The sequence below is a fragment of the Hippoglossus hippoglossus genome, chromosome 22, assembly GCF_009819705.1.
Source record: "Hippoglossus hippoglossus isolate fHipHip1 chromosome 22, fHipHip1.pri, whole genome shotgun sequence".
Classification (NCBI taxonomy): domain Eukaryota; kingdom Metazoa; phylum Chordata; class Actinopteri; order Pleuronectiformes; family Pleuronectidae; genus Hippoglossus; species Hippoglossus hippoglossus.
Window position 1 is genome coordinate 20,805,133 of NC_047172.1, and position 18,916 is coordinate 20,824,048.

The 18,916-nt window shown below is 40.4% G+C and overlaps 2 protein-coding genes across 4 annotated transcripts in view; one reads left to right on the top strand and one right to left on the bottom strand.

Annotated features, from left to right (window-relative positions):
• Positions 1 to 12,878, top strand: LOC117756778 (tubulin beta-4B chain). 2 transcript variants are annotated; one of them, XM_034577554.1, is made up of 7 exons: positions 1 to 157; positions 340 to 448; positions 1,008 to 1,118; positions 1,373 to 1,617; positions 1,724 to 2,046; positions 2,132 to 2,476; positions 2,594 to 3,167. In XM_034577554.1, exons 1-7 carry the CDS (start codon positions 101 to 103, stop codon positions 2,739 to 2,741), a joined length of 1,338 nt encoding a protein of 445 aa, XP_034433445.1. In that variant the 5' UTR covers positions 1 to 100; the 3' UTR covers positions 2,742 to 3,167. The 2 variants fall into 2 exon arrangements, with proteins under 2 accessions (XP_034433445.1, XP_034433446.1); XM_034577555.1 differs by lacking the exons at positions 1,724 to 2,046; positions 2,132 to 2,476; positions 2,594 to 3,167 and adding an exon at positions 12,867 to 12,878 and having other exon boundaries at positions 1,373 to 1,670.
• Positions 5,610 to 18,916, bottom strand: part of LOC117756776 (zinc finger MYM-type protein 4-like) — a 25,341-nt gene continuing 12,034 nt past the window's right edge. The window contains exons 19-30 of one of the 2 annotated variants that reach the window (XM_034577547.1): positions 18,179 to 18,317; positions 12,230 to 12,375; positions 11,988 to 12,105; positions 11,608 to 11,859; positions 11,351 to 11,427; positions 10,835 to 10,961; positions 9,822 to 9,973; positions 9,581 to 9,695; positions 8,960 to 9,217; positions 8,752 to 8,863; positions 8,584 to 8,652; positions 5,610 to 7,565 (exon numbers count right to left, since the gene is read on the bottom strand). In XM_034577547.1, coding sequence (XP_034433438.1) covers positions 7,418 to 7,565; positions 8,584 to 8,652; positions 8,752 to 8,863; positions 8,960 to 9,217; positions 9,581 to 9,695; positions 9,822 to 9,973; positions 10,835 to 10,961; positions 11,351 to 11,427; positions 11,608 to 11,859; positions 11,988 to 12,105; positions 12,230 to 12,375; positions 18,179 to 18,317 — 1,713 coding nt within the window. In that variant the 3' untranslated portion in view covers positions 5,610 to 7,417. Of the gene's footprint in view, positions 7,566 to 8,583; positions 8,653 to 8,751; positions 8,864 to 8,959; positions 9,218 to 9,580; positions 9,696 to 9,821; positions 9,974 to 10,834; positions 10,962 to 11,350; positions 11,428 to 11,607; positions 11,861 to 11,985; positions 12,106 to 12,229; positions 12,376 to 18,178; positions 18,318 to 18,916 lie in introns of both variants that reach the window. The other variant, XM_034577548.1, reaches the window with a different exon arrangement.

Consider the following 18,916-nt stretch of genomic DNA (forward strand, 5'->3'; position numbering starts at 1 on the left):
GTTGTCAGCGCTCCCGCCTGCCGCGGTCAGTCTGTTGCTGGAGTTGTCACAGCTTTGAGCTCTCTGTCCGTCAGTCCGCACGTTTTTCCATCCGACCACAATGAGGGAGATCGTGCACCTGCAGGCCGGCCAGTGCGGCAACCAGATCGGAGCCAAGGTTCGGAAACCCGGGTTAAAAGAAGTGTGAAAGAGCGCGAACGTTAAATTGGGATCGGGCGGGCTGCTCAACGAGTTTACCTGGCGATACAGCTAATGTTAGCCCGGGTTAAGTTTGACTCGCAAGGACAGGTCGTGCTAGTCAGCCGGCTACTTTAACCCCTAACGTTTGTCCTCCTCTAGTTCTGGGAGGTGATCAGCGACGAGCACGGCATCGACCCGTCCGGGACGTACCATGGCGACAGCGACCTGCAGCTGGAGCGGATCAACGTCTACTACAACGAGGCGACAGGTTGGTGCCACTTTGCTTCTCCAGCCAGAGTCAGATCACCTCCTTTCCACCGGAGCCCATGTAATCCAATACCGCGACCGTCCAGCAGGGGGTCCTAATCCCACGGGCCGGTCCTGACTCGCCCTCCTAGTTACTGTTACTGTTTCTAGGACACAACAAATCAACAACCCCCCCACCCCCCCCACGCCAGCTAACGATGTTAAGTCTAACTTTATATAACATGTATTAGACCGCACGTAAGGGAGTGTTCAAAATCAAGACGTGTCGTGCTATGGAGGCTGCAAAACATGAGGGATTCAAGTTTACTTACAAACCACTGCTGCAAACATTTTTAGTTTGTCACTCTGTCACTTTGCTGCCAACATTTTAAATCAGGGAATTAAACTTGTAAAACGCCTTAAACCCTAAAAACTTGAAGTTCTCATTTCACTTGGATAGTGGGATGACTTTCAATCACTAGAAATGGACAGTATTGAAAACAAACTATGTATTAAATAGTAGTGATGGACAAAAGGCAGCGATCTTTACTTGTGTATTTTCTTGTACCCGTCATCTCCAGGTGGGAAGTACGTCCCTCGTGCAGTGCTGGTGGACTTGGAGCCAGGAACGATGGACTCTGTGAGGTCGGGTCCTTTTGGCCAGATCTTTAGACCAGACAACTTTGTGTTTGGTGAGGATTTTTATTTATAAATTAATTTGTATTTAAACACGGCCTGACAAAATTGGCTTGATTAGATCTTTAATACTGAAAATTAGTTGCTTTCCACAATTCTGCAAGAGTAAAGAAGCCAATCATATTCCATATATGCAGTGCTCATTGCAAGTAAAAGGTGTTCACAAATACTATGAAGTCATTTTATAAATAGATGAGGAAGGTTTTGACTACACAGCTGTGAGACAGGCATGTATTTGCATGTACCACAGGCCAGAGCGGAGCAGGTAATAACTGGGCCAAAGGCCACTACACTGAGGGAGCCGAGCTGGTAGACTCTGTCCTGGATGTGGTGAGGAAGGAGGCAGAGGGCTGCGACTGCCTCCAGGGCTTCCAGCTCACACACTCCCTGGGTGGAGGAACCGGTTCTGGCATGGGCACGCTGCTTATCAGCAAAATTCGAGAGGAGTATCCTGATCGCATCATGAACACTTTCAGCGTAGTGCCCTCACCCAAGGTACACTTCACTCATTACAATTTTGCTCTACCTGTTTCCTCTGTGCGCTAATGGTGTCCGTGCTTCCCCCCTTTGTGTCCTCTTCCCCTTCACCCTCCCTCTCCAGGTGTCAGACACGGTGGTGGAGCCGTACAATGCCACCCTGTCAGTCCACCAGCTGGTGGAGAACACAGATGAGACCTACTGCATTGATAATGAGGCCCTGTATGACATCTGCTTCCGTACACTGAAACTCACTACACCCACCTATGGTGACCTCAACCACCTTGTCTCAGCCACCATGAGCGGGGTGACCACCTGCCTGCGCTTTCCCGGCCAGCTCAATGCTGATCTGAGGAAACTGGCTGTCAACATGGTGCCCTTCCCCAGGCTGCACTTCTTCATGCCAGGCTTTGCCCCCCTGACCAGTCGGGGCAGCCAGCAGTACAGGTAGAGAGGCAGGAGTCCGCATCAGACCAGCAAGTAGTATTTTAATGTATTTTGAATCTTACTTGAATTGTCTGTCTTTTTCTAGGGCACTGACAGTTCCTGAACTCACCCAGCAGATGTTTGATGCCAAAAACATGATGGCGGCTTGTGACCCACGCCACGGGCGCTACCTTACTGTCGCCGCCATCTTCCGGGGCCGCATGTCCATGAAGGAGGTGGACGAGCAGATGTTGAACGTGCAAAACAAGAACAGCAGCTACTTTGTGGAGTGGATCCCCAACAACGTCAAGACGGCCGTCTGCGACATCCCTCCCCGCGGCCTCAAGATGTCCTCCACTTTCATTGGCAACAGCACAGCCATTCAGGAGCTGTTCAAACGCATCTCAGAGCAGTTCACCGCCATGTTCCGCCGCAAGGCCTTCCTCCACTGGTGAGAGAAATAAGACTGACTGAAGTTTATGTTCTTGTGCTCGCCTGTTCTTACCCAGAATTCATAAACTGACTTAATGCCCATCAGTAAGTATTTACTTTACGTCCATTGTTTCAGGTACACGGGCGAAGGCATGGACGAGATGGAGTTCACAGAGGCTGAGAGCAACATGAACGACCTGGTGTCCGAGTACCAGCAGTACCAGGACGCCACTGCTGAGGAGGAGGGCGAGTTTGAGGAGGAAGGCGAAGAGGAATTGGCCTAAACAACAGCCATGACCTGTTTCTTACTATGCAAGAGTTAAGTGCTGACAATAATAAAACAATAACCTCAAAATTAAACAACATCTGCATTGAAAGTTGTCAAACGATAACATTAAAATATTGTTCAGCCTTAATGGGAGTGCAAAGAAATTGGTTTAAAAATGGTGTTGGTTTTTAAATGTCCAACTCTTTTGCCGTTTCCTTCATGTCTTGTGTTTCTTCCTTCCTGTTTTGGATGTTTTCAACTTTTGTTTTGTCTAAGTGTGTCACCTAACTGTCACACCCCCGAGTGGCAATGGCAACCATCAAACAGATCTGGCATGTGTGAGCAATCATAAAACTTTGGACATATTGTTGAAATTAAAATGGTTAACGTTACCTCTCTGTTATACACAAGTCTCAGGAAAATCCAGTCCTTGTCTTATGTTAAAATCCACAGACTCTTACCTGTTCACCATGTCCTGTATCAGTTTGAGTCGATGTATAACAGCTCAGTCCATTCATTGCAGACACCTGCTGACTGCTCTGTCCACTCGGTGGTGGTGTTGTGCATTAGTGGGAATGATCACCCTCTGTTTGTTCTTTGGCTTTTTCAACTTCCAGGTTTAAAATATGTTTGATGAAAGAGAATGTAACACTGATCACTTGAAACACTTGAAAGCAGAATTAAATAAATTCTTTTTTTGAAAGAAAAAACTGCTTATGAGTTTGTGACAAACTGCTACTTTTGTCTACTTTTTATCCATTTTGTTAAGACGACTTACTTTAGCTTTCAAATTACAGGCGAGGGAATTATTTATCTCACAATCATTCAATGTTCACCTTGACTCAAGGATTAACTCATTCGATTTAGGAGGTCAAAGGTCATGGTGACCTCAAATGTTTTTGGCTTCTTGAACACGGTATGTTAAGTCTGCCTCTCAAGAATTTCTTTCAACAGTATTTCAGAAAGTGTTTATGCAATAAACTAAACCTGCTTAGTTGTGTGTGTCTGGGTGTTAATGTGCAGCAGTTTACTGAAGTAAAGAAACCTCTGTGGATGTGCAGGGACTTTAAAAGACATTTTAATAGAGGAAATCGACAGATGTGTGCCGGCTCACTGTCACACGTTAGTAACACCTGAGATTTTCCTACTATGACAAACCTAAATGTCTGAATCCGGCTGTTTCTATCTGCCCACCAGAGCAATAACATGAGGATCTGATCCCAGACCAGGTGTAATTTTCTTTTTTATTCATTTGAGGTTGATGATTGAATCCTACGCGTCACTTAGTTTACAGGATTTGACTTCCGTTGGCAGAATTACTGCTGTTATTTGACTCACTTAGTCACAGGGTGAACATTGTTGTGACACACACATAGGAAACTGGTCTAAGAGCCCAGATAACCCCAAGGTGTGGTCTCTATTCTTATCAAAAACTGTGTATAGATATGCATATGGTGATAATATCCATGTCATATCTTTTTATTCAAATCAGTGATGGAGGCCTGTTATGTGAAGTGGTCATTATCTGACAGGCAGCAAATCTGATAACGTCCAACATCCTGATCCTCGTCCTTTCACTTCATCTATTCAATTTGATTTGTTGTGTCAAAAGATCCAACATGTACTTAGGTGCAAGTCCAGAAAAGGGCCTTAAAAGTCAGCAATGACATCTTAAAAGCAATTCTACACTTTAATGGAAGCCATTAAAGTGTTCCTATTTAGTTCATTTTAGAAAGTTCACTGTTCTAAAAAGTTAAATCAACACTCAATATCACAAAAAAATGTTAATAAAGAACATGACAGTGTTAAAAAAGTGTTGTTCTAGATGTGTTTTAGTTTTACAGTGAATGTTTTTGCAGTTTCTATACTGTCTCGTTTTCTATAGTGGGTAAGAGCTAACACAACCTTGAGCTGAGATGCTTCGATCAGCTGCTGCTTCCAAAGTCAAGAATTAACCGACAAGTTTGAATCCATGGACGATAAGTTGTGAAAGAGCAAGAACAAGTCCACCTGCTGATGATGTGCTTGAAAGATACAGAGCAGGTTAATAAGTGGACCTTTAGCTTAGACGTTTTTCTCAACAGTTTCTATACAGTACATTACAAACCTGCCTGTTTGTAATGTTCTGTTCTCTTGTCCTGTGTTAATGCTCCGGAGCTACGTCAGAATTATTTCTTTTTTTTATTAGTGAGTCTTCCTCCAACAGTTCTTCAACATACTCTCACTTTTTATTGTTTGTGTGCTGGACGTTGTGTGCAGAGCTTTTTTATAAACAGTCTATGGTGCAGATTGAAGTTAGAGCAATTTGTGTTCATCCTACCTGGTTTATTTACAGTGAAGATTTTATAGTCAATTTTTCCCGAGTGAATGTTGTTGCCATGATGGAGATCTGCAGTATCTTAAAAATAATCAATTGATCAAAATGATCAGGTGGGACAGCTATTATTGCCATTATGGCCAGTTACCGACCATTGCTGTAGAAGACACGTTCAACTTAATCTTTATTAATATTGAACGTTTTGTGTATCCACTTGCAAATTTGACACTGCACTTCCCTGGACCACTAACAATATACATGCCCAGTTTGAAGCTGATAGGTTGAATGGTTCGCAAGATATACATTCCACATACAGACCAACAGACAGATGTATGTGGAATTAGCAGGTGATAATTTATAATCAGTAGTGTTTAGCTCCTAAATTATCTATTAATAATCTATTTGGACTCTAGCTACAGGTATGATCCTCTGCAACCACTTGAAGCCATTGACTTTATATTAGTTCCACAATCAGTGAGAAAAGACAAGGAGAAGAAGAGAAGTGAAAATGAGCGATGTTCACTTTTTCACACTTAAACTGATCTAAAACAAACGCACACACACAAATTCAAACTTTACACATTTTATAAATCGATGTTTCAAAAATGCACAAAGTTCAATGACACTTTCAACATCACATTTCATTTCCATCGTGCTTTCAATAGTAATCCTCCACCTTGCAACCGAGTTAAAGAAGGAATAAGATGAAATGTAATACTTGATGGAGACTCAGCATTTTGTGCAGGACAATAAAGCATCCCACTGTCTTTGTCTTACTGAACAATCTACTGAGGGCGTTTCAGAGAGCAGCAGCGACAGGGTGGTCCAGTATGTTGTGTCTGAATCCAGCCGATGGCTCACCATCAGTGACAGTGGAGCACTGGAGTGAGGTGTAGTGCTCTTATCTCCTCTAGACTGTAACATGGATTTTATATCAAATGTGAGCATGAGGCAAAAGTAAAGGCACATTGACCTCCATGACAAAACATACAAAAACAACAAAGGAGTATTTCTCATCACAAAAAAAGAACAAATGGTTATTTATTTGGGGAAATCTCAACATAGTAATATATGTTTTAGATCATGGATGTTCTGGTCAACCGGCAGAATTCTGACGAGACATTTCTTTTGAGATTTTATGATTTTTAATCCAATATACAACAAATCAATAGTCAATGAGAACCATACTACACCATAAATCATATAGACCATGTTATATTATGTGAAACCTCAGGCGTTTGGGTTATTTGAGTTGTGTGCTGTTTTTTTCAAATCTCCGTAACCAATTTCCTCCAATTAAAGAACAAACACAAATTGGAAAAAAGTAAAACAAAGAGAGGGTATAACGTCCCAGAGGAGAAAACAATGGCACTATTAGTTAGACAGAGACATAAAGGGAATGAGAGAAGACGTACATACAGCTATACATACACCACTGCTGGAGGGAATAAGAGGATCGGAGGAAACCCTGGAGGCAAAACAGGGTGACAAACTCATGTCAAGATTGAAAGTGAAAGACAGAAGAAGAGAAATAAGGCCACAAAGGATGAAGAATATAAAAGAGGAAGAAAATAATAAGTGATAAATTGTTAAAAATGAAAGAACAAAAAATGAGAGGCACTGTGAGTCTCATTACAAAAAGGGTTACACTGGTATATATATTGATTTACCAACATATAACATATTGGCTTTTATTCAAATGCCAGATATCTTCCACCTCTAATGAGATGAATTTGATGCAGATTTAATTACATATTAAATCTTTAATTTGTCAAATCTCCAATGGATTTCTGTCGGAGGGGCTTCACCTAAACCAGTGACGTGAAGTTTTGTGTAGCCACACACGACCGAAAAATCAAACCTGCTCAAAATGTCTTTCTTTCAGGTTTTGATTCATCTCAAAAAACTAGTAACAGCCTTAAAAGCTCTGGTCAAAACTTGAACAAATACAGAGGGACAATAAAAGAGCCCTCTCATTGTTCACAGCAGCTCTGACTGTTTTCACTGGTCTGATCTTGTGATAAACGGTACATCTGACATGTTCGGCCTTCACCATTACAGGTAGTAGGTCAATTCCCACCACATGTGCAATAACAATGCACTCCTAAACTTTCCATTTTCCATGTTCAACAGTATCACTGACGATATCAGTGTGTAAACTCATGTATTTATATGAGGAGGAGATGGCCACTGAGGTTACTAAATACAATTATCCCAGTTCTTAAAATGTCTCTTTATGAAAGAGTCTTTTTTTTAATCAAAGTTTGTTCGATCTTTCTAAGCCTGGTGGTGGGGTTCCGTTCATGAACACCACCATTTCACAGTCTGAAGTGACTGATGGGCGTGGGCTCATGTGGACTCAGACAGGTTTAATCTCACTGTAAGCTGCTGTCTTCAGTGGTGGCGGAGGACTGATGCTGGGCTGCTCCCTGCGCCTGGTTCACCTCCCTGACGGCCAAGATGCGTGTGAGCATGCTCTGTAGAGTGGCGCCCTCTAATGGCTGAGTAGTGTACCAGTGTGAACTGTTGAGGTCAGGGGAAAGAGAAAGTCAGACAAAGCTTTATGGTGTCAACATTAAGACATTTTGCATTTGTGCAACCAAAGTTACACAGAACAGTTTACATTTCCATAGTAGTAAATCTTTCTTTCTGGCTTGCTGGTGTTTAAATATCCCCAAAAATGTATCATCTTACAATAATTGTATTACTTTGAGGTATCAAGTATTGAATCATCAATCTTCAATAACTGATCATAATCAAAAATAATAAAGTTACTTTAAAAGTGTGTCATTGAACAATAATTGTTACAATAATCATATTACTGTGACGTTTTATCATCTTACAATAATTGTAGTATTTGATGTTGTATCATATTATAACAATTGTATTACATTGAATTGACAGGTATTTGAAGTGTAGGTTTTGATGGTCAAAACAAATACAATTGTATTGATTAGACAGGGTTTGTAGTAACTTTGGTCAATGCTGACCAGGGGTCTGCTCAGTTTTGTTTTATACCTGTAATAAAAATAACACATTATATCTTTTTTTTTTGCACAGCTTTAATCTGTGCAAAAAACCCAAATGTTGAAACTGTTGAGGTTTAACATTGTCAGAGGTTTTTGTAAACAAGTTCCTGTTACCTTTTCTAAGAGCCAGTTTCTAATCTTAGTCCTAAAATAAGCTATATGTTTTTTGAGCCATTTCCATATCGAACAATGTTGTCTTTATTTCAGTGACAGTGCGACCCACACGTGTCACAGCATTAACGCTGCTTTAGTCAGTCTCTGAATTCCAATTCTGACACTGCTAAAAAGTCTAGATATATTTTTATATTTTTATGTATATATTTATATATTTGAAATCAGGTCATGTTCGTACAAACTCATCTCACGAACAAATGTAAGAGAAATGCAAACATGTTCTCTCATGAGGCCTCTCACTTGTTCTTTAAAGATTTTTTAAATAAAGTCCGGTAAATAAGTGACACACTCTTGAAGGAGAAATCAGACATCACTTGGTTTGTTTGACAGACTCTGACCTGTTTGTGTGGACAATCTGTTCAGGCTGGAGGTAAAACACATCCGATCTCTTCTTCACCGACTCTGGGCTGTTGAAGAGCAAGAGGACAGAGAAGATGTTTGTTCACTTTTCTTAACCGGGGAGTAAACCAGGGAGTGTGAGTTATCAGCAGAAATCAGTGTCTCACCATCTAGAGAGGTAGAACTCGTAGAGTCTGACGGGACAGTGGAGAGGGTTGGTGACATTTTCCAGCATTTCCATGCTTCCATCATTGTCCGTCTGCCTTCTTCTGTGCCGCTCTAGAAACAACAGGACAAACCAAAACTCAGCCTGTCAGTATTTGAAATACTAATGACATGAAATAGGGTGGAGTAGTTTCATTGTACACCAGCTACCTGTGTCTTCCTGGCTGGGCGTGGCAGAGCTGCTTCTCTGGTACTGGAGGTAGTGGACCTTCCCGGCTCGGCTGCAGGGTTTGGAGCGTCGAGTGAAGTTGACAAAGGAGAGACTTTGGTGCTGAGCCAGCGTAGTTAAGTGGAAGGTTTTGGTGCAGAAGAAGAGCAGCGTGTTGAGCAGCACTATGGGTGAGTAAGCGCCCAGCTGCTTACACTCCCACAGGTAGGACTCTTCAACACGGGAGGAAACAATACCACCTGTAGGAGGAAAGAGGAAGCAGGGGAAACACTGAGGAAATGATCTGGCTCTTCAGCCACTGACTTCCCCCAGCTGAGGGGAGTTCAGTGACAATTCTCTGTGAATTCGTCACTATGACAACACCTATTATATCACATGTATTCAATCAACCCACTGTCAATGATATTGATTGGTGCACCTTTTAAGATGCACATGGTCAGAAACAAGTGCAGGAATTCAGACACTCGACCTCTACTAATTCAAACTTGTATACAGATTGGTATTTGCGAAAGGAAAATATATTGAATTGCTATTTAAGAAAAAAAGCCAACCACAAATAGTATCAATGATAATTGGGTGTGACTTTGTATCAGTGATCATACCACTAGGTAGTAGTTTAGGCTTCCAGAACTGCAGCATCCCAGTGATCTCAGTGGCAAAATGACTGTAGAGCTCGTCAGTGAAGATGTTCTCTATGCGGCCCTTCATGAACAGATACTGTTCAGAGAGGAGGCAAAACATAAAGAGTCAAAAAGTGATGAACAGAGTGAAAGAATCTCAATTGAAACCGGTGATACGTTTGTGTGTGTGTGTGTGTGTGTGTGTGTGTGTGTGTGTGTTGACCTGTTGTATCCCCAAACAGAGGTAGAAGATGCTGTCTGGGCTGTAGGGCTCTCCATTGGGCCGTCTCACTTCTCTGATGAAGCGAGACAGAGCAAAGCTCAGCTCAGCAGAGTCACATTGAAGGATGTCTTCTTTTATATCCACTAGAGTGGCTACAGGTGGAGAGAACATCAAATACAATGATTATAGTTAACATAGAGCCATTAAACACATCTATCCACTAATTCCACAAACCTCTGTCTGTCTGTACGTGGAACGCATATCTCGCGAACCGCTCATTTAAACGACTTCACACTTGGCCTTTGTATTCTCAGTCGTCATAAGAAGTACTGCTTCAAACCGTGGGTCAAATTCGCCCCAGATCATATTGAAAATTAGTTTTGTTTATCTCACCATATCGGACTGTGGCAGACACAAACAGTCATGAGTGCAGCAGGTGCTGCCCTCTGTTATGGCAGCAACATTCATATAATTACTTCTTGTTTGGCATTTAAGTAAAAGCATTGTTAATTTTGTTGATGCAATGCTTTATATTGAGCTGAATCATAGAACTTCTATTTTTAAAAGTTACTTAAACTTTTAAAAAACTTAAACTTCTGAAGATTGTTTCAATTGCTTAACAAACCTCTGTAATAGCCAACATGTATGAAAAATAAATAATTCGTACATATATATATATATATAAGCAACCCATGTGAACAATAATAAAGACAATTCAGTTCATATTAAATATGAAAGTTATAAAATCTTCGTCGAATGAGCACAAGGTTTTTTCTAAAATCTGCACCACAGACTGTTTATAAAAAGCTCTGCACACAACGTTCAGCACACAAACAATAAAAAGTCACAGTGACAGTATATTCTCAGAACTGTTTGAGCAGGACTCATTAATGACAAGTAATAATTCTGAAGAAACCGGAGCATTAACACAGGACAAGAGAACAGAACTGTACGAGTTAGAGATAAAGAAAACAGAAACTAAAACTAAAACAGTAAAGAGAACTGAGGCTTACACTGTTGTGGCTGTTTGTTGCGCAGTTGGACCCAGCACTTCCAGGCTTTAACCCCATACAGGTGGTTCAGTTTGGAGGCGACGGGCGGTTCCAGTGCACTGCGGTCCAAAACAGTCCGCCTTCGTCCCTACATAAACAAAACTATGCAATGAAAACTGGGTAGAATATTGTTGAAATGACTGAAAGGTTGACTGTGAAAATTTGACTTTTTGGGGGGAAACATTGAACATATTGGTAAGACTTTTTGTCAACTTAATACACACAACATTAAAGACTGTCATAACAGCTGAGGACCAGGTGATGATATTTGTTAAAGCAGTGTCTGCCAGCAGCCTCCAGTGCCTAAAGCACTTGAATGCAGCAGATCACAACAAAAAAGTTGTCCGCCAGAGAATCACAGAGCAGCCAGCAAGAGAACTGCTGCCTAATAATCAGCGACTATAGGGTCAATATCAAATGCTAATTAAATGAATCCGACATTACCCAAACGCTGTCGACCTATGTGGAGACACATACCCGTTTCCGGCCAGGGAAACCTTCTCTGGGTCTCTTCACTCCTCGCTGTGGAGCAGTCGACTTCTGACCAACTGATACTGCAGAAACACAAACAGATCCCCTCTGAGTGACAGGTGTTGAGGATGTTTCTTCATTTTAAAACTTGAATTATTTCTTGGGCATTACGAACTACATTGATTAGAGCTTTCAAGTTAGCATCTACATTTTCATCAACAGATTCGAGGTGGGCAATCACTTGACAGGTCATGGTATCTCACCAGAAGGGAAGTCCGTCTCCAAGTCCATCACTGGAGAGGAGGGAGGTTGATGCTCGCCACTGGTGGTCGGTGGGTCACTTGTGGTCGTGCTCTCTGGCTTGACATCAAGCTGGGGTTCACCAGACCCTGTGCTCCTTTCTGAACTTACAGTTAGAGGCAGATCGGCTTGAACTGCTTTTAGAGTGTCCTCCTTTTCATGGATTATGGGATCGACCACTTGTGACTCCACGTCTGCGCTGGAACTGCTCTGGTCTGTAGCAGATACACAGAGATAAAGCACACACAAAGTCAACCTGAGGGGGTTTCTGACCTTTGCCTCCTTGCTTTGTCAAAAAGATCTAAAACATCATCGAACTCAAATATGTAAAAAAAAAACACACCTGCACTAGAAACTGGCTGATCACTGTGTTTTTCCTTCTTCAAATCCCAAGGCTCTGATTGGACAGCTGCATCTTTCATGTCCTTGTTCTGTGGTGGTACGACGATGGGTACTGGAACCTGGAAGCAATGGGAGACAAGACTCTACATTTCATTTGCTGCTGTTAAGATTCAATATGAGGTCTTTGAATACTTTTAAGTGTTACAGAACGTGAAAGTAAGGTAAAGGGTGAGGGTTACATACAGGCATGGGCATTGCCATCGGTACAGGTGTGTACTGGGAGTACATATTCATAGGCACTGGAATGAAGACCGGAACTGGGACTGGTACCATTATCACCCTCACATTCTCCTCTCTGGCTGATGTGGTCACTGAGGGTGAAGACTGAGCTGGAGGAGGGAGGAAGGTGGGAGGACATGAGAAGATCATCACGAGTTATTTAGGTTTCGATTGAAGCCATAATTTAGAAAAATACCAAAAAGTTTAATTTGACATTAAAACTGATGCTACTTTTAATTCTTATTAAAAAAAACATTCAATTATTTCTAGTTCCTGCGCAACATTTTATTGTATTTTTATGTATTTGATTTAAATATCGGCATTTTATACTTATCACTGAAATTCTGTAAAAGTTATGATACAAATAAAAAAAGACCAGATTGTTTTCAAATAAATGCTACATTACCTCTCCAATGGTGATGTTAATGTGTTTCACAAAATGATAACACTTAATGTTATTTCTACTAACTACTGATGAATGAACAAAGTGTTGATTTATTGAGGTTTTGTTTACACGACACCTTAAGGAAACAAACCTCAACATCATCATCCACTGACACCAGACATCTGACGTTGATTGAGAAGAAACCTTATCAACCAGCTGTAGTTTTCTGTATTTATACACATAACTCATAAAGGAATGCAGCTATGCACTAGTCATCAGTACTCAACTGCATCTTAATGTTTCTTTTACATCACATCTATTTTTTTGTGTCACCAGTATCCAACTGATCATCTGCTGCTGACTTTCTAAATGTCAGACATGGATAGGTCTATTTAAATGTACAGTTTATGAATCACATGCTGTTGTTACCAAGGCTTGGGTATAGACTCACGAGAAAGTAAAGTTTATTACCACCCGGTTTGTGTTTTTACGGCGCAATCAAATGCTTTTAAACAGTGAACAAACCAATTCTTCAATGTATCAGAACGAGTTGCTTCTCCATCACTAGTCTCACCGTTCTGCCTGATCCTGGACAGTTTTGAGAAATGCACCATAATAGACTCATCTGTATGCATGATGTGGGGGTGCATGTTAGTAGTTTTGCATCAGAAATGATCACTCACTTATTCAGTATATCTCGTACTCCTTACCATCTACTGAGTCTATTCTCATTTTATAGTAACATTATTGTGCATGTTTATCATCGTTATGTGGGAGACCATTTGTAAGTGAAATGTGGTGAATTAAGTCAAACTTGAGAAATTATTTGTCTATATATATTCTTTCTCAAACTTAATTTATTGACATATTTTTTGCATTTAACAAAACAAAAACAGCCTTTTTCAGGTGCAGACAACATATTAACAAACAAACAAAAGCAACAACGGTCTGACCCTTGTCACCTTAACCATATCTGAGAAAAACTGCAAAAAAAGAAACATGCACTTATGGTAAAGAAAAATACAACAGACAGTAGGTTGATAAAAAAGGTTGAATGTAAACATCAAATATGTGATACAGCTCAAGTTCAACTACGACAGCAGATGGATGAACAGAGGTTAGTCTTGGTTTATTGAGGTGCAGCAGGGAATTTAAACTTAAACTTTCATACATCAGATTTACATTAAACTTGAAGTGTAGTGTAACAGGACATATCAGTGAACTAAACATCAAAACGAAAGCTGTTCAATGCGGCCACAAAACACAAAAAAACATTCAGATTTTAGTGGGACACTAGGCCAAGAATTTTCTTTCTCCTTACTTATCAATTCATTATGGCAGTAATACTGAATCACAACTGGGACTTCCATCATAAAAGAAACAGGACAACTGGACAGATGTTGTTCCTAGAGACATCGCCATTTGTTCCAAATTGCTTTTCTAGATTTTGCCATTTCAGTTCGATATAATCAAATCAAACTGAGTAATGTTAAAATAAACTAACACTGCCACAAACATTCACTTTGTTCTGCTGTTTAGTTTCTTTTGCCATGCAACCTTCACCGACTAACACTGTATTGGCACAACAATATCACCCTAATTTACTTAGCAGTAGTAGTAGTAATAATAATAATTATAATGCTTTCCCTCGCCTTGTTATGACTGCTATGACTCTGGTCTTTAACTTATTCAGCCACATTTATCTCCATAGCATAGTTGCTTGGATGCAGCCGCATGATCATACACGACTTTGTTGCTCTTTTAATTTCCTAAACATAATCAAATTTGGTTTGTAATATGTGGAACAGTGTTTTAATCTATTCTGGACCTTAATAGCAACGAGGCTAATAAGGACCTTCACAAATATGAAAACCAGATTCCGGAGATGTTATGTAGTGAAACACAGTGGGCAGGAGATATTTCAAAACACACCTTGTTTGCCCCTACAGTTAGTTTCCTGAGGCAATTTACACAACATGAACATATCACTGGGACAACATATTTGTGGATTTTAGGGCACTTGATAAATGCAACATGATTGGAATCAGCTTTAATGACATTTTCATGTTTTTGACACATGTAATCAATGAGGTAAAACCTATTTTTCCTTATATATTACAGTATGCTCTGTAGGCCATTGAAACAGTACAGTTTTTCAGTCTACTCAGTGAAACCTCCAGTTTGTCAATCACTTAAACACTACTTGGAATATCCCCGCACAAAATGAATACCCTCAATGAAGGGAGGATTGAGACAGGCAGTCATGAGTATATGGTAAATGGAATCATAAATACTGCTATCTTTTGTTTGTTAAAAAACACAGAAACACTCTTTTTAGTGCTAACTTCCACTGCACTACCAGTTTGCAAAAGCACATTCATGTAACAAATGGGTATTCTGCCTTTGCCGTCAGTAAATTTTGAGTTGAACTTAAAAAAACAATCTTAAAAAAGAAAGTCGAGGTAACAAATGAAGTGTAGATCTGAACATAATCAGCTTGTTAGTCTTTGTCCAGGGGGAGGGGAGAAGGTGACCTCTTGTGTCTGCAAATCAGGAGGCTGTGGAGAGAAAAACTCGGGTGACACTCGACCCTCTTCAGAAATCAGTTAAGTTTACTTGAAAAAAGCACAAAGTAGATAACTGTTATTGTAATATAAACATAGTTGTAGTTATCACGATTCAAACAAAAACTGCTTTCAGACATGCACTGAACTCCGGAGGGGCTTTATGTGAGAACACAAATGTCTGTGTGAGAGCACCTGGACATTCTGTGGAGTTCCTCTGGCCAGCTCACTAGTCAAAATAAATGATTCGATGTGCGAACACAGCAGGAGATCCTCCGCGAGCGAGTGGGTGTGCTGATGAGGTTTCTAACGTGACAGATGCAAATATGAACAATTTAATAAAAGGAATACAAATATTTATGGACGAAAAAAACTGAGTCACACACGTAGAAGACAGCAACGAAGATGACAACAGTTGATACGTTTTTGGTGATAAGGGCAGACGCCGGTGTCAAAAACATGAAAAGCAACGTTAATATGTAAGGTCCTGCCTCTGCCTGTTGCGCCACCCCTCCCCTGAACACTCGGGAGATTTCTGTGTTGTTGTGAACGGGTCTGAGCGGAGAATCTCCTGCTGTGTAGTTCATGAGTGAAAGGTAAATTCTGGAGAAAGTCCAGACCCAGTTATTCAGACATTCTCTGGAGTTCATGTCTGAAAACAGCTAGTGATTAAATTCAAAAAACAAAAAACAAATATTTAAATCAGAAATTTTAGAGCACAACTGAGGTTTGCGGTTATGCAGAAGGCTCACCTTGTGTTTCCAGTTCAAGGGCTGTTTTGTAGATCAGTCTGGTGTGGTAGAGTTCAAAACAGGGCACAGGGCAGAGGCTGGGCTCTCCTGAACATGTCTTACAGTAATATGATGTTTGTGTTCTCGCTGTCCCACTCTTCATTTCAGAGTTCTCCTGTTTTCTCTCCCCATCCTTCTCATCGCGTACCTCTTCTTCAGTTCTCTTCTCTGGCCCCTCCACCTTCGGCTTCGGCTTCTTCCTCTGCTCCTCGTCTTCCTCCACCCTCTTCCTCTTGTGTCGTGAGCAGACCTTGCAGTCAGAGACACTCTCTCGCATGCTCAGGAAATGCCGTCCGGTTAGGCGCGCCGGCACGCCATTACATGGTTGACTTTCTCCCTGAGGTTTAGGTGACGGTGCTGGAGATGTGGATGCTTCAGTGGATGGTTGCAAGCAGCTATCTAGCAGAGCTGGTGTAATTATTGAAACAGCTAATTGTGAACAACCAAAAAACTGAACCAAACAAAAAAACATTAATGAATGAAATTGAATGGGATTTTTTCTAATCTTAATCCCAGAGTGGTCTTTCAGTTAGAGAGCAGGATTTATTGATTTCACATTCAGATTTTGTAATTCTCTCTCTCAAAACTTAAATGTATCCTGCTTGTGCTGAGATTTCCAGCACTTCAGCTACAGCCTTTCTCCTCGTGCTCACACCCATGCTTTTGTGCAGGTGTGATGCTATCAGAGTTCAACTGAGAGCATCACTCCACCTGGCATTCTATTGGTTGGAGAATTTCGACAGACTTGTTTGCACAAAAATCTAAGACTAGAGGAGAGAAGCAGTGTAAGAGGAGCTGAAGCTGGAGAGCAGGAAATCTAAGCAGAAGTAGGGTATATTTGAGTGTGGGCGCAGGGTTTTGAGTGAGATCATCACAAAATCTAAACTTGAAATCAATGTCCTGCTCTAAAGTTGAAAGACAATTCTCCTGAATAAAGATGGGGAAAAAACCCTCCATAAAAATGTTGCTGCATTGGGTTGTCACAAACAACAATCGACACATTAATCCTAAGAATATGTCTTTCATATTGTCGTCCTGCCGTTAACAAGCACTTTGTGTTGTTGTTGAAAGGTGCTACACAAAATAAATCAGCCTGGCCTTATAAAAAGGACACACCTTCCTCGGCCTGGAGGAGCATGGCTACAGTCGCCTATTATTATTGTCAATGCCTAACATTGACTATAACTCCTGCCAATTATTCGGCATTACTTTATGCTAAATAGAAGATTAATATTAGCTCAAGATATCTAATATTCAATATATATAAGTTCAAGCAAACTCAATATTATATTCCACAATAAATTTAGTTAATATTTGATTTAGTTTTACTGATAAGTCAACTTTATAATTCAAAGTTGATCATGTGATTTTTATCATTAGACAACATCAAAACATAACAGCTTCAAAGTAAAACCAATGAAAGCCATTAATTAATGACCATTAAGAGATCATGAGCGATTTTTCAACACATCATGTGGTGTAAAAAGTAGAACATTTTATAAAAATGTCAACATTTCTCTATGAAGACAGATTTAAATACTTAATATTTCAAATAGGTATCAAATGACTGAACTATGTACAGAAAGGTGACCTGGTGTACAGTAGCTTCAAGAATCAGTCAGACTCCATCACCTTTTGCATTCTATAGTGTTGTAGATGTGAGACTAGTCAGAGCTGAGGGACGAATTAATGCAGTCTGACAAAGAGAGACACGGGGATAAACTGCCCAAATCCAGGTGTGCAGTGCTTTTAGAGACTAAGGTCCATGATTAGGTCATTCACGATGCAGTCGGTTGCCTACGCGTACACGTGATTAAACAGCAAGTATATCGTGGACCTTCGAAGAAGAATCTGAGCCGTCATTGTGGCTAAAGGGTCTTTTACAATATACCTAGTTAAGGGTATGAAAACTTGTGTGTATGAGAGATGTCAGGGCTTTTTTCCCCCTTTCTAAAACATGTTTTCAAAGAAAATTGGCAATTTCATGTGGTAAACGTGTGCAAAAGGTGAAGGGGTCTAAATACTTTCTGAAGCCACTCAAAATAGGTTCTGTGGCACGTTACTGTCGGGATGCTACTAGACAGTGTGAAACTCAGCACGCACTCCCAAAACTGCTGAGCTGATGTTCTGTGAACTTAACTACCAGAACATGATCACATGCTTTTCTAGTTACCTTCTGATTCAGTGGAAGATGTGGGCAGCTGGCACATAGTCTCTTGGTCCATAGTGAACGGGCGACACAGAACCGACTTGTTCTTCATTTGACGCCGACGGGACACAGGCACACGCATGGCATCAGTCTGTGTACTCGCCTGGACACAGACAACACAAAATAAATGACAGTTTATTTTTTAACCAGATCTTAAATCTTAAATTTAGGGATTTAAATAGATTCAATATCTATTCAGTTAAGGATATTTCATTGTACAATACCAATTTTGCTTGGACATGTTTAACTGTGCAAGGAAACCTCTAACTTAAAGTAGGCCTGTCACAATAAAAACATTTTTTTGACGATATATTGTCCCAGAAATGATTGTGATAAATGATATTATTGTCATTATTTTGAAACCATTTCATACCACTGATATGACAATGTTATAGCATAATCATGCAAGTTCACCCCTTCAAAGAGCAATGAATACAATTCTTAAGAATATTCAGTCTGACATTTCAGTTAAAAAATAAAATATCCTTGATGAATAAAACTGATAAAATAAACCACACACAACCACAACAATTAATAAAATGGACTCTCTGGCTCTGTTAACAAAAATTGCTCTTGAATAAATATTTAACATCTGGCACAGGATATGTTACCAGCCCAGTAAACAGGATGGGGTGGTTATGATTGACATGAGCTTTTAGCTTTGTATTGTATTAGGCTAATATTTCAGCGTTTCATCTATTG

What these genes read in the sequence shown, in the direction of transcription:
- LOC117756778 (XM_034577554.1), top strand. Translation starts at nt 101, where the DNA reads ATGAGGGAGATCGTGCACCTGCAGGCCGGCCAGTGCGGCAACCAGATC. An exon ending in ACCAGACAACTTTGTGTTTG is followed by an intron (nt 1,119 to 1,372) that starts GTGAGGATTTTT and finishes CATGTACCACAG; the next exon opens with GCCAGAGCGGAGCAGGTAAT. An exon ending in CGGGGCAGCCAGCAGTACAG is followed by an intron (nt 2,047 to 2,131) that starts GTAGAGAGGCAG and finishes GTCTTTTTCTAG; the next exon opens with GGCACTGACAGTTCCTGAAC.